General features: G+C 44.6%; 1 protein-coding gene across 2 annotated transcripts in view; it reads right to left on the bottom strand.

Moving 5' to 3' along the window:
- The window catches only part of prkd3 (protein kinase D3), a 36,163-nt gene extending 20,439 nt beyond the window's left edge, over positions 1-15,724 (bottom strand). For both annotated transcript variants that reach the window (XM_080870673.1, XM_080870674.1), the window contains exons 1-2: positions 15,034-15,724; positions 13,733-14,364 (exon numbers count right to left, since the gene is read on the bottom strand). In XM_080870673.1, coding sequence (XP_080726799.1) covers positions 13,733-14,008 — 276 coding nt within the window. In that variant the 5' untranslated portion in view covers positions 14,009-14,364; positions 15,034-15,724. The remainder of the gene's footprint in view (positions 1-13,732; positions 14,365-15,033) is intronic.
- Positions 15,725-15,751: the final 27 nt, after the last annotated feature.

Genomic DNA, 15,751 nt, shown 5'->3' with positions numbered 1-15,751 from the left:
CCTCTTGGCTCCTCGTGCAGCACTTTCCACTGTACAGAATGAGTCCCATTCCAGAGCATCTGCATCTGCAGGCAAGAACATAGCAGCTCCAAGGGCAGAGGACATTACTTTTTTCCATGCCCTACTAAAGTAAGAGGAAGCCTATGGTACAAGAACAATAGACTGGCAGGTTTAGGACAACGTTTTAACAGTTTGTTGTTCTGATCGCAGGCGTAGAGGGAAAGCCGAAGGCCGACCTGCGGGTGGATGGACGTATAAAGCACTGCATTTATACATTCTCTCCTTCCCGCATGTAAAAATAAACCATTCACCTCCAGCGTGTGCCTGTGCACATATACGTCCTTACACACCATCACCCACACATGCTGCTGCATACATTTCCGAAGCCCGTAGTGACTAAGCACGTCTTTTGTCATCTTCGAACGAGAGTCCATTCAGCCGAGCAGCCACGACCACACACGTACACCAAAGACCCCGGCGAGGAGAAGCTGTGTGAGGTCCACAAGTCAGGCTGGAAAGACAAAGACAAGCTTTTGTTAAACGAACTAATCCGCCATTGATATGCTAAATCCTGCTGTAAGGAAAGAGGGTAAGAGGCAGGAGATGAAGGAAAGAGCGGGACAGATTTGAAATATGGTCCCATTTTATTAGAAGCCAAAAACAAATTATCTCAAGACGGCCAAGAAAAAATGATCTGACTGGAAAAAGAAAAAAGGTGTAGCTTTGAGGAATATTGATGCTTATTCCTATCAGACACAAAATGATAAATGAGTGAAATGAATCACAAGTCGTAGCTCATGTATTCTGTGCGGCTGCTGTACAATTCCTGCACGAGGGCCTCAGTCACAGAGCACAATGTGTTTGTTGTGAAACAGGATGGCGTGCACCTGATTATGTGGTTAAACATTTGTGTTTCGCTGCATGTGAGGGTGAAGCGGCGCTAAGAGCATCGCGCAGGCTCTGACAGATGGTCGCGTGTTCGCAGTAAGGAAAAGCATGCAGCTTGACCTCGGGCTGCCTAACACCTTTATTGGTGTGGCAGCGGGCCAGACAGACGTGGAGGACAGCGACAGTTAAACGTCCAGCTCATCATCGCAGCGCCGGAGATAAAAGTTGGACGATGGAAACAATGCTGCTCGTGTGCAACACGCAGCACTGCACAAGAATGCAGAACTGCAAACCACGGTTATTTTCATCTAGTTGTCATTTTCTTGATTAATCCTTTGATGCTGTGGTTTATGGAAAGTAAGAAAAGTATGGCTAAAGTTTGACAACGCTGACGTGAAACCGCATATTTGTCTCATCGACGCTGCAAAATGTACGGATACTCAGGAAAACTGTAGAACTGTAAAATACGGAATAGCTGACATTATAATTATTATAGCCAATTTCATTCATTCTCATTTCAGGGCACCGACACGAGAAGCTTTCTAAATACTCTTCCTGGCAAAAGGATTATAAAATGCCAAAATTTAAAAAAAGGTCCTGTTACATCTGGCATCCCATGGTCATGTGAATATTTCTGGATACTCTGACTCAAACGATTGTGCCATTTTTCCTTATAACACTGCAAATAACTAAATCAGATATGGCCAGAAGCAGGATAGTTTAGAAAAAGCAAACAGAGCCCAGGTCTTCCAGGTGTCCAGATTCTTTCTGCTTTTCTAAAAGTCAAACTTCACCTCCCTACATGAGATATGAGACTGAAGTCGGTTACTATTATTTAGCATTTCAATCAAATGGTCACCTTAAGAGAAACAAAATGCTAGAGCGCACGGAAAACTTTACATCCAGCTTGGAAACTGTAGATGTTTCCTCTGCAATGTCCTTGAGCAGATATGTACTTAAAGGCCAGGGCAGCGTTCTCCGGTGTAAATGTGTAAACTAATGGATTTTCTTATACTGAACCACAGATATGTAAAAACATTACAGAAGCAAAGGGTAAAAGATTATCTAACCTCCAACACAACCTAAAACGTTTCATCGGGATCCTTGTGAAACATTTAACCAGAGTCAGGAGGTAAAAGACTCTTGTTTATTTTGCTCGAGGTGGCAAGATAAACACTGTCACAAGATCGGCATGATACAAGGTGCTTTTATTCAGCAGATAAATAAATCTATTGACTGATAACCTTGTAATTATTTAACAGTGCTAAGGCACAGATCGCTGTGGCCCAGAGACACCGAACCAGAAGACACAAGACGATGTTTTCTGTTGCTCTGTATCTGAGCGAGCATCATAATGAGAGGCCAATAAGAAAAGACGGCATCTGTTCAAACTGGGTTAACAGCTACAATCCTGACTTGATTCATTCTGATGCGTTGCACATTTAAAAGGCAGCGCGCGCTGTGCCGACGAGCTCCGCAGTCTGTTGTGAAACCGACAGACTGTAGTGAGGATTTCACAAATAGGACAACAGTGTTTTCATGTCAAAACAATGGGGAAACCATTGTTTGACTTTGACGTGCTTTTTAACTCCCACAACAGAGGAAAATACACTTCAATACTTCAACTAGTCCAACGGCTGCATTGGAAAATCCAATTATGTGCTCACACGAATCTTGGAGGAAAGCTGTGTAATTACTTTCTTCGAGTCACATCAAACGCGATGTGGAAACTTTGTTCATTTATTAAAGTGGAATTGTATTTGTTTTCATTGCACATTATTAATGTAATACCAGGCAATTTTTTTCCACACAGCATGGCGCAAGTCACTCATGCACTGCAAATTACAAGAGCACTAGATGTGGGCAACGACGGCAGCCAAATAATGAATTTGTCACTTGGACGGATGCGTCAGAAGAGGGCATGTTGGAAACACTCTGGCTTTCCACTGTCTTCTGTAACATTATGTGTTTTGGCTCCTCCAGTAACAGTTTCCATTCACTTTAGCTGAATGGATTCACTTTGATGGTGAAGATGTCCTCACAGTATCAAGCTAATTAAGTAACGTGCTTCTTACCAGGTTTATGCAGCAGAGAAAGTCTATCCCACTAAATGCAGGAAGTAAGAAAAGATCTTGCGAGTCAATTCGAGCGTTCCCATAACCACCAATACATAAACAAACAAACACATGAATGAAATTCACATGCTGAACGACACATGTTGCATTGCACCTCTGAGTGATGTCACACACAAGGAGCAAGTGCAGTGGAATGAAAACCACATGGCTGCACGAAAGGAGGCGTGACGCTTTTGATATCACGGTATTAAAGGAACAGATCGACATCCCATCCTGATACTTTCAATACCGGAATCAGGTGGAAAAATCTAGCCTGGATCTGTCCAGGCTGAGCTTCATCTCTTAAAGCTGTAACGTCACTGATTTTCAGGCAACTTCAAAATAAAGCTGGAGACGACCGAGTATAAAGTCGACCGATTTAATAAGGCAAAACATTTTCATATAGGATTATTTCTACATGTTTCAGAGACTCTGTCATCTATACAGAACCAGCATGACTCGACTGAGCTCGAATAAACGGTCCACGATGAATCAGGCGAATGCACAGAAAGTGCTTCGCTTCTGCTCTGCAGCCGGTGCACGAAACCGTCCGAGTGCATGAAACCGTCCGAGTGCACGAAACCGTCCGAGTGCATGCCTGATTTCTATAGCAAAACTGTTTGCTCCTCCGTTTGCATGCACAGGCCAAGAACAACACGCTGCAGCTGGAGGCAGAAGTAAAAGTGGGTTGGAAGGGATTTGAAAGGTACGTGCAGCTGACTGAAGAAGCACTCCCCTCAAATGGTTTACACTCAAGAAGGAATCTTTGCACATTTTTTTCAGATTAAGCAAATGGATCCCACCACTCTCCATAACATGTTCACGATGTGTTGGCGACGTCCGCTCTTTTTCTACTGCAAAAGGAAGACTTCACTGGGGGTAATCGACAGAAGCAGCCGCATGCAACGGAAAGGAAACTCACGTGGTGAATTGGCAGCAAGAGAAGCTGTGACTTTCTCACTCTAGAGGCTGACTAACGTGTTTTCTTCCATGTGGTCGCATACGACTCATGGTTCATTCATAGCTTTTACTGCATGAGGCTGTGTCATCATGGAACACAGCAGCAAGTTTTTCATATTAATAGAAACATGCCTGATTTTGTTTAAATATATCTGACAAATTTCAGCATGCATGACACAGAAACACAGCTCCTTCAAAGCCCTCGCAGCCCCCACTTTGCACAGAAGACAGACTCACTCTGCTTCTTTGTGCGGCCGCAGTTTGACCAGCGTCTCTGGACACTAAACAGCTTTTCACCCTGTGTACTTTCACATAAATCTGCGCCTGGTTTAGCCGTAGCTGACACGCTCTGCAAGATGATGAATGCACGGGTCTGAATTGGTGCCAAACGTACAGATGCAATTAATTCACTGCTGCTTTTCTTGTTTTTGTAGGTGGAAGGCTGTGTGCGTATATCTGTGTATCTATGTGAACATGTGTGCATCTACATTTCTGGTCCGGACTAGGAGGAATTGCAAGTCTAACCACTGAGTTTAGGTCAGCTGCCTGTTCCAGACCACAGCACAGTGGAAAACTCTACACCTGTCATTCTAGACCTCTTTCAATCACCAAGAGACTCTGGGAAAGCTATACCCCTTACCCGATTTACATCAACCACAAAAGCAGAACGTCCTCCTGCTTTTATCAAACGTAGCTGTGAAGCACTCCAAAGAAAATCCTACAGTAATTTCAGCAGGCTCTTCTGGATGTGGAGGAACAATGCCCTTCTATCGTTATTTGGCCTTAAGAACAAAAGCGCTGCAATGAAGTCGAGATAATGGTGGTGAGGTCACTGCTTGGTTACTAGCCACTGTATCCTCGACGAGAGCCAGGCGGCTTCCAACCGAACAACACCAAGTTTTTTTTATACATGCATGACAGAACCTGCCTCATCCCTCTTCAGTGACGCATCTCCAACACGTGTGGGTGTGCGCCAGCAAGCATCTCTGTGTGCGGGTTTTATATGCAACAGCGCCCAGAGGCCAGGCATAGGAGAGGAAGGCTGAGTCACAGGATCTAAGGCCTCGCAGGAAGACAGCAGTGTGATCTAAGACATGCTTGGCCAGGCCCCCGCACGCCACTGATGAGTTATTGCTCCGTTGCGATCCTCAGCCAGTACCTCCACCCCAAAGATATACTGCAGCACATACTCCATCTCCTCTCTGTGACCTGGAGAAGCGAGAGAGGGCCGCCAGATTCACCTCCACAGGGGGCAAATAAACAGGTGAACCTGGGGGGGATTTTTGTGAGATTGATGGCAACTGCACTTTCTCTTGTTCTGCTAGAGCAAAAGGTCAGAACGTGTGCAATAATGGCAGGATGTAGAAACAGGCTGCTGTTGCTCAACAAAAGCATTAATAATTGCTGTGGGCTCTGCAGCAGAAAGTAGCTCAGGACTAGCTGCATAAGCTTTACTTTATTCCCGAGTAACAGTGAAGAATTGCTTTTACAGACATGCCTTTGTTTCACACAGTTTCGCGTAAATGTACCTCTGAAAAGGGAAAACTAAAGCTAAATAAGCAGTCCGGCCGAATTCCAACACTCTAGCTGTCACCTCCTTCAAAACAGCCACCGAGAGGCAATTTCTCTAAATGTTTAAACACGCAGACAAGAATAATAGCAAGTGCAGGGTAGAGAAAAGCCATTTGAACGCAGGCACACAAAGTGAACGGGCTGTGCTGCTCTGCCGACCACAGCAGATTGGAGAGCAGGAGCAGAGAGAATATGGAAACAGGGAGCGGCTCTGAGGGGAACTAACCAGCAAGCACGGCTGAAGAACGAGACAGAGTGACAAAAGGAGCCCAAATTAAGTGGCTGACTGCTCCCCTTGCATTCAGAAATGTTCAAACAAACCAAACTTTTCTTTCCCTTTTGCCTGGGGTGCTGCTTTTTCATAGATGTGCATTTCTTGAGACGTTTCCCAATTGTAAGTCGGAGAGCTTGTTGTTGTATTCTTGTTGTATCAACATGTAATTTCACTTCCTCTGCCACCTTCCTATCAGTCTGACAGATCACTCTCTGCACTGAGACAGGAAAGGCAAAGAGCGCTGAGAAAACAGCAGCGAACGAGACACTCTGTGACGTGCTCGTGCTGCAGGGATCGATAATAACGCCAAAGTGATACGACTGTACGGCTACTGCATGTCAGTCAGTGACGTGCACACGGTTCTGATGTTAACTGCTAAGGTCACAAACAAGCAACTTTCTGCATTTTCAGTTTACGAGCTCCTCGAGTCAGAGAAGTGACATTAGTGGTTAACTGCGTCGAGCGGACAAATGTGGTGTAGCGTAGAGTCCTCGTCACTACACCGGCTTTAACTGTTTCTCTTCAGCATTTGTCATGCTTGAAGTCCTCTAAGTATGCTGACATTGTCAGCAAGTGCAGTCAAGTTAGAAGCTGGTCAACAGAGGAAGGCCTGTTAATGAATACATGAATAGGTGAAGTAAGACATCCGTTATGCCACGGTAACAAATTTATGAATGGAAACTCGAGGAATCTCTCGGGAAGTGCTCCTAAATCATTTCATGTGGTTGGCTTTGCAAAGACAAAGTCACCAGCATGTACGAGCATTAAATAGCTCTGCGGTGCTCCTGCGTGCCACGTTAATATAATTGCGATGGAGCTCTTTGAGTCCGTATTAGCGGGGATTGGAGCGATGCCACGTTATCTCCCACCACTGGCTAAAATATGATGAAGGACATTTGAGCAAGCAAGAAGCACAGACAGCCCAAGGCGAAGCCGTGATTGGTGGCAGAAGTGGCTTCTACTGATGGTTTTGGCACAGAACATCAGCCACGCAGTGCCCACAACCCCCTCTGCACCCCAAGCAGGGACTGCCAAGGGCTGTCCCAGCCTCCCCTGCCCCCTCTCCCCAGAGAGGACCACGCTTCTCCACTCTGTCATTCACTGACTTTTGCGGCCAGGCCCCGTGCTCTGCCTTGCCACTTTACATTTAAAGGAGAGCAAGGCGGTAGTAATGTGCACTGCAGATGGTAGAAATTACTTAGCTCACTTAACTTCAGAGATATTTTTTTTCCTTTTTCTTCTCTCTCTCCCTTTTCCACAAATTACTCCAAGACTGGGGAAATTGATAGATTCCTCGTGCACGTTGGCTTTTGATTTGTACATGGAGGACTTTTGTTCTTCGGCAATCCCATCCTGATATCCATTTAGCTGGCTCTATGGCTTTGGAATACGATAGCGTGCCTTCAAACGAACACCAAAATGTTGGGGAAAAGGCTAAAAGCCAAAAGTTTGCTTTACACTGGAGAGACTCGTTTTTCCTTGAGAAGAAGCTCAATGTGCTTTCCAGGAAACGTCTGGCCCTATGCAGATCACACGTGTGATGTCGAGACGTCCTCTGGGGCGAAACATGTCAGCTAGCTTCATAGGAACATTTACATGTGGCCTTATAGCGTCGAAGAAAAGCAGCGAGGGAGACGGTGGTGATTTATTTCCCATGTGTTTCGGTTAGCGCTGGTCGATGTGAACTGCAGCCTCCATTTTCCATCTGTGCACTTCTTTGATGCTGTTTTCACCTCTTATTTCCTTCCCCTTATAACCTGTTTATGTCTCCTCTGCCTTTCTGTCAATGCTTTTCTTCCAGAAGGGGTATTTATGAGTTAGTGATACAAGCAAATAAAATAAACAGGTCTCACATTTGTACTTTATTACTGTAGCTGTAATCCTAAATGTATCAAAGACAGAAAGATACAGAAAGAAAGTGTTTTTTTTCTTTTCATTTGAAAGTTTTTAAATAACAAACAAGGAAGTAAAAACTGCAGATTAATACGATCGTTTTGTAGCTTCTGTCTAAACCAGCAGTCCCCAACGGACCGGTTTATGTCCGAGATATTTTCACGGACCGGCGTTTAAGGTGTCGCAGAAAAATTCAACAAAGTAAAACCAGTAACAAAAAAAAAAGATTTATTCATAACACGGGAAAAGACCCAGGGAAACCGAGTTAACGATAAAACTGATAAAAATGCTGAAAACCATAAATTTCACACCCGTATCGCAACTCTCGCGGCCCGGTACCAAACGACTCACGGAGTGGTACCGGGCCGTGGCCCGGGGTTGGGGACCGCTGACCTAAACAACAGAATTCCTGCTGTTGTCACCAGACCTGCAGTAAACTTCACTGGGCATGTAATGCAGCTAGGCCGGGGTCACAGGGGTCAGCCACATGCAGCTCTTTACTCATTTTCAGCATCTTTTTCAAGCAGTTATGTGAATGTGAATATAGAAATAACCAACGTTGTGGGTTTTTAAATAAAAAAACGCCTAGCTTACTTTAAAATGTTTTCACATGTGCCTTATAGTCTTTTTCATTGATGTGTTAGCTGGATAGCTTCAGTAAAAGTCATATGCACAAACACTGGTAGCGCTCTATGGTGATTCTGTTTCAGTGTTATCAGCCAACATCATCTATTTGGTGATCGATCAGTGTGACTCGAGTCACTCAGAGGCACGCCATAACTTCTCTGTTAGCAACACACGTGTTTGAAATGTTTGTCCAAACCAGCTGATCCGAGTGTAAACGAGTTAAGTGAAAAACATGTTTATGTTCCATCTGTCTGAAAGAAGAAAACTACCAGTTGGTATATCGGAATATCGGATTTTGAAATCAACAAATCAAAAATGCTTCATCGGCTGGGCTCTAAAAGCATGGCATGTTCAAAAAAGTTCTAAATAACAGTGCTAAACAGTGCTGAAAGGTTTGAACTGCAAAGGTGACACACTAATTTACACGTAATCATCTGTTTCACTTTCACCGTGAGGCACAAATATATATTTTTTGGTCAAGAAAAAAAACAGCTCCTTTGGAAAAGGTGTTTTTAAAACAAAAACCACCAAAAAAACAATTATCAAAGCATGATTTATTAAAAAATTCTTAATTATTAATGGCAGTCAAAGAAAAAGTTCAGTATTAACAGGGGGAGCTACATAGACAGCTGTTTGTAGATCTGTGCAGTGCTGACAGGAAGTGCAAGGCAGGAACCTGTTCAGTGTTTTGTCACTGTCATGAGTGCGTCATGTTACGTTCAATAGCTCGGTTTATTGTTTGTAAAGCTCCAGCTCAGTTTGCTGACAGCAGTTTTAGTCATTATTCAAATCTTTCACTGCACAGCATTTTTATAATGTGCCCATGCTTCCTACAGGGCCTCCTGTGCGCTCAGCACAGGACAGATTCTATATCTCGCGGAGCCCGCGGGTATTAAAATGGCTCCATTCCCAGGCCTCGCTGTCCCGTACACGTACGAATGCAGACCAACACAAATCTTCTGCACTGTTGCAACTCAGTCTAATTAATCTTGGAGGAGAATTCTGAGCTGATCTTGTTTTCTTCGCCAGCTGTTACCTTGCATCATGTAAGTGATATTACTCAAAGGTTTAGAGCGATCCAAACCCTTCTGTTTTTATAATACTTTGCTTTTTTCCTGTGTGTTGTCCAACACGGCCCATTTCTGACTCAAAAAGGTCTTTGTCTGGCTAATTACAGAGGCAGCTGCAGAGCTCTGAACCAGAGACTGGGAGTTACAGTGCTGACAAAACCAATGGGGGAACCTGCGGCTGAGGCCTTTCATTGCATTTTCAGCTGTAGTGAAAAAGCATCAACATCCTAAGGGCTAAATTAAAGTATTCATAAAGCTAACATGCTCTCTTTCCATCTCCAGTGCCAAATAAAATCTAATTTCCTTCCCCCTGCTAAACTTTATCGTCGCCTTTGATAGAGAAACTTTTAACTGATGCCAAGTTCCCCTGTAAATTCAAACATATCAAACGTGCTGCTGCCGACATTCATCAGAAAATTCTATTGTTGCACTAAATACAGTTGAACAGGAATGAAAACTAATCTGTGTTAACCGTGAAATCGGCATTACAGCGCCCCTTACAACTTGTCAAATATTCACTCCGACCACAGCAAGAATTTAGCCTCACGCGTCTGAGTTTCATAACACTCGAATCCCACCCATACCCAGGAACATCACATCATCCTCCAAAAATGCCTGGGCAAAGAAGAATGCTCTGTAGCTGACTGGCTCACCAGGCTGACCAGCTGGCTAACTGGGAGTCGTGAACTTTTGTCCCGACGCTGCTCCCTTTGCTGGCTGCTAGAGAGGACTTGGGCGACACCAAACAGGAAGCATTCAACAACTGGACGCTTTGGATGTTTATCTCACGCCATTCATCAAACCCCCAAAACCAGAGGAGTCGGGACCCGGCTGGTGAAACAAGGCTGTGATCAGGGAGCCATCGCGGGGTTAGATCTGGGCTTCTTCGTACCCTGACAGGGGTTGGTCTCCTCCACCCTACGGCTGGCTCCCCTCCTCCTTTCTCACAGTCTTCAAGGAGCCTGGCTTAGGGTTGATGCTCTTGTGCCAAGTGGTGACAATAAAAAAGTTACACTTTTAAGCATTCAGCAGATCGCAAGAGCAGTGACCACAAAAGCTGCTCTAAAAGACTGAACTTATCAGCGTCAGGGTGCGCAAGAATAAGGTTGACCTAACCACTATAAGTTGGTAATTACGAGCCAAACCGCTACTATCAAAACCAACTTCACATCAACACAGAGAACAGAAAGAAAATCTATTCTGTAGAAGCAGCCAAGTCATGTGGTTGGTCGGGTGTTTAGCAGGAAGAAGAATGAGCCGAAGAAAAACTATACAATGCGCAGCTATTATAAAAGGTTGCACGACCCCATGTGAAACAGAGAGACTCATTCAATACTATAAGGATAGTTTACTAAATATTAACCTTTGAGGCATGATTCAGAGCCACAGCTGGACTAGAAATACAGTATATTCCAGATAAAAGTGAGCTCAAAAGGAAAACTATAGCAAAGTAAAGCACTCTGCTGATCAGAAAACAAGTTTTTCATCCTTAAGCTATGATCACAAGCTTTAAGGAGATACCAAAGGAATGTGACTGCAGATTTCACGATACCCTCCTAGAGCAACTGCAGCAGAAGAGTGTTTGTGCAGAGCGATGCGCTGCAAGCATTTTTCTATCTTAAATATTAAAGCACATAACGTACCGATTAGAGACAATATGTGTGTCTAAAGAGGCAGATCACATAAAACCTTCACAACAACCTGTAATAACAGCAATAATTCAAAAGATATTCTGTTAGTGGGACTCATTAAGTCCTGGTTTACTAATCAAGCCGGTCAGTGGGAGATAGGAGCTGGCTGTCTAAAGGGAAAAAACCCTGGCTCAGACAGCAGACAGTAGGGCATCGACTTCTTTATGCTATCTAAACAAAAGAGTTCAAGGACACCGCTGAGAAAGAAAAGTGGATCCAAGTTGCCATCCCGCCCTGCTGGCACAGCGGCCAGACCTGGATGATCAGCACAAAGGTGGACAGACTGTGCAGCCGTTTGAATACAAATGTATCGACTAACAAGACGTCAATGTTATATCCGCTGTGGTTTGTAAGCAACCAGATTCTACACTGAAAGCTCACAACAGCTGACACAGCAGAAAGGCTGACACTGAACTGCACAGATCTGAGTTGGGATAAGCATCCCTGTTTGTTGCATGGCTGAGCGGTGAGTCACTTGGTGAAGCAGGCCAGCTCTCAGCGGAGGAAACGGCACCACAGAGGGGGAATACGCTTCCATCCAAACTCCATCTCCGCGCAGATATTACAACATAAAGTCGAACGCTTTTTCCTGCCTCGGCCGCGCTGACAGACACCTGAAGTTGTGCTGACTGGAGACATCCTGGGACTGCTGTCAACGGCTAGACCGGCTAAGGTCAGAGATCCTCAGCTGAGAAAGTTGGCCGGGATGAGCGGACTCTGTATCGCTCACCGCTGTCATGCATATTCTAGAAAAGAAGGCAGGGATGGACTGAAAGCACACAAGGCCTACAGTCATATTTTCCACTGATATCAAAGCCATATGGCTGGATTTCATGAAATAGTTGAAGCAGTGCACTGCTTCTGGCAGTGTTTAATAGAAGCACTGCACACTAATGTGGATGAACAGACTGGATGTGTTCTGTGGTGATGATGTACAGTATATTATGATGAAAAGATATACAGCGTGGTCAGATGTTTATAGGCTCGCATGACTGCTGGCCATAAATTTTATAATCACCTGGCACATCTTATCAGACTGCCCGCCATCTTTGAATGAACGCATGTGATACAGAGATAAAGCCGGACCTTATCTCGGTTGGATCTCAACTCAAAATGCAGGCGCTGCACTGATTTTCTTTAAGGTGTGTTTCTAAAGCATCGTGTTTCCTCACCTTTTCCTGTTGCACATTCTGCACCAATATGTTACGAGATCCATGCAAATTTGTGCAGCGATGAGATTTTCTGCTCTGTGAACCAGAACTGTTCATAACCAGCTAGCTAGTGAGAATCAGCAGACCTCGTAAAGAACAACAACATTACCCTGCTCCTCTGGAATGTCAACTTGGACAACACGAAGCAAAGGACGCGGGCTCGGCGCACACAGCTCCCGCACAGTCTCCCTTTTGTTCCACACAAATTTGCTCCTAATTCCTTTTTTTTTCCTTTTTAATTGTAATTATCATGACTTCAAAGACCAGCGCGGCTCTGACCTACATAAATGTTCAGATTCTAGTGGCTGATGAAAGTGCTTTTTTTAATCACCCTCTCTTTTTATGCACTCAATGATAATTACACACACAAATGGAGTAATCATCATTATTTGCAAGAGGTTAAACATGTGCATGCACACAGAAGCCATTTCATTATTCCAATAGGCTTTGCATACTATTAATCCCTCACAACTGTTAAGTACAGCACCTATAAGAGCACCTATAAATGGTTAGAAACGCCACACATTTAGCAGATAGATATGAACTACGATTTTTTTCACTGTGCAAATACAGTGTTTAACTTTCCAATTTATACCAAATACTATTTTTGTCCTTTTTGTAATTATTATATGATTATGGACAAGAAAACCACTTCACATGACGGCCATAACATCTGGGGTACTGCGGCTTTGCTGTGCTTATATGAGGTTGTTTCAGATGAAGGAAATTAAAATGTTTAACCCTCATTCTTACTTCACACATTATAAAAAGAGCCCACACACGCACATGCAGTATGACTATAAATTTCTGACCAGTTTCACCACAAAACAACAAGAACATAGAAAGTAAGGCGAGGTAAACGCGCCACAGCACTCGTTTGTTGAAAGATGCAACCTATACTTGTGCTTAAAGCCGGTTCTTCTGCTGAGGCTGAACTCCTTCACCAATACCATGTGAAAAAAAATGCTTCGAGATGCACAGCGGGCACAAAACCACTTCATATATGCGCGTGCATATGAGTTTGTACTTGCACTTGCATCGTGTCCAGTGACCTTACACAGCAGCATAAATAACAGGCGCTAGTAGACCGTAACTGGAGGAGCGTCGATGCTGTTGTGTGCATGCTTCTGCGGCGTTTGACTCATTGGGAGCCACATGGCGCAGATGTCTGCTTTGGAAAACAAAACCAAAACAGATGAATATGGTAGGAGATGGCAAAACACATGCTGGTGCTTCGTCACGTTGGTCCTCTTGAGCCTCTGATATCACGGCTGCACTGTGAAAAACAAGCTCCCTGCAGATAGCGAGCTTGTTTTTGTGCAATACACTTCATTTCAGAAGAGATTAAAGAAAACAATGAAGGTGAAGCACGTCCTTTATGACAGAAAATAGACTGTTAAGTATAATAAAGAATGAATGAAGACGTCCCTACCTTCTGATCCACTATGGAGCACACCAGGTCCTTCACAGCAGACAGCGACAGGTCACTGGCCTCCAGGTTCACCGTCTCTCTGGTCAGTCCGATCTGCAGCAGGAAGGACACCCCATGGAAAGAGCTGCGGGAGCTGGTGGGGCTGGGGGCGTTGTGACTGCCGTTGGACAGCCGTGTGTAGATGGGTCCAGACGGGGTGGATGGCAAGGACGGGTGGTGCAGATGGACAGAGTGGAGGAAGGCTCGAGGTAAGGATGGGGGAGAGGAGGCAGACATTGGGTTTCTTCCAGTTGCAACGTAAACGTCTGAACAGTGGAGGAATCAGTGAGGGCTGGCAGAAAAAAGCACAGCTGGGTTTCTGTGGATGAACTCCTGGTAGGGGGAATCTTTGGTCTTCATCAGTAACAGTCAGTTTATTGTCAAAATGATACTGTCCTTTTCAAACTAACAGCCTATCCACCCGCTGGAGCTCACACCGCCCGAGCTCTGTCACCAGACTGACAGGTGATGGAGGAGAAGTGTCTGAACAATACGCAGGCCTCTGCAGTGAAATCACAGCAACACACTTCATATCCTGGAGTTTTGTTCCTTCTCCTTAGTGAAGTCAGTAATCCACTCTGACCACAGGAAGCCTGTCACCACACACACGCACACACACACACACACACACTACTTTTTAACGAGAAGCATTCTCATATCTGAAAACAGTTGTGAAAAGCATTCAGGGTGTATGAATGAATCAGCTGCTGTTCTTACAGTGTAAAGACACTGAGCTGGATTCACTAAGAGGACGTTTCATTTTACGTTTGTCACAAATCTTTATTCAGAGCTTTTTCAAATCAAATATAAAGTCATTTATTATTATCTGCAAGGTTCGGAGCAAAGCACGCCCCCAAAGTTTGGGGCTTGTCTATAATTTCAATTATTTTAAATTTTCTCGCTACATTTCTCGACTTGTGCTAACTGTGAGAAAGTTGTAAGTAGGCGACTGTACGCGAGCGCGTAAAACGCCAAAACAGCAGGCCACAAGACGCGCAAACGTCGATAAAGGGCATCACTTGTGTGTTTGTACGGATTCAAACCCCACAAACATCTGGAACCGAGGCTTCTGAACATCTGCTCCCCTCCCACTTTCGATTGGCTCGCTGGCAGAACACAACCCGAGCCGAGAATGCCAGCAAAACAAGTTATACAAGCCCCGAATCTGCGCTTTCTGAGCCTGGCCGCTGAACACTCTCTCTCCCGGTACAGTCGGGTTAAAGCCAAACGTCGAGTTAAACGTTTCTTACAGGATACTTTACCTTCGCTCTCGGCGCAGGGCGCTTTTCGATCCATTGTGAGAGGGCTGAAGAAACTTTTCGACTCCATCAAGTGAGGGAAGCACAGTCGGAACTTTATTCTTCTGCACTTTGTTACAAGTCACACAGAAAGCACTCCGGCACAGCCCACAGCTCACACATACTAACTTTAGTTTTGCAGCGAGTCTCGCTGAGACGAGCCGCTCCGTGCATTAATTTTCTCTTATCTTTTATTCCAGATTGTAAATTCATGCGCATCTTATTATCCTTCCAGCTGTGACTACTCCCCCTGCTCGACGAGAAAAAGAGCAGCGACCGTCGCTGGGGCTTGGAGTCTTTTTATTATGTCCGCATAACTGACTTTCCATGAGTGGGGAGGAAAACTTGAACTACACACCATGTGAAGCAATGGCGCCTCCGCTCGAGCTCGAACCAGTGCGCATGTGCCTTTTCTTTTCCGTTATTTCAACTTGGTCATGCCAAAAGAAAAAAAAAGAAAAAAAACTTTACTCCACATGACCCGGATCGAATTGTAATAAATGGCTCTCCCAAGTAGGAAGCAAGAGTCGCAAGGGGACACTGAAGGAGTTCATACAAGTCGAGGTTTATTACCTAAAGTGCGCTCGGCTTAAGATAAAGGGACGTTGTCTATGAATAGATTAACTTTGAAGGGCTAATATGTTATTTAACTAATACTCGGAATATTACAGAACAAATTTCA

Source organism: Rhamphochromis sp. 'chilingali' (genome assembly GCF_963969265.1).
Source record: "Rhamphochromis sp. 'chilingali' genome assembly, chromosome: 21".
NCBI lineage: Eukaryota > Metazoa > Chordata > Actinopteri > Cichliformes > Cichlidae > Rhamphochromis > Rhamphochromis sp. 'chilingali'.
Note: the sequence above shows the minus strand (reverse complement) of the source record. Positions and strands in the feature narration are given on the sequence as shown.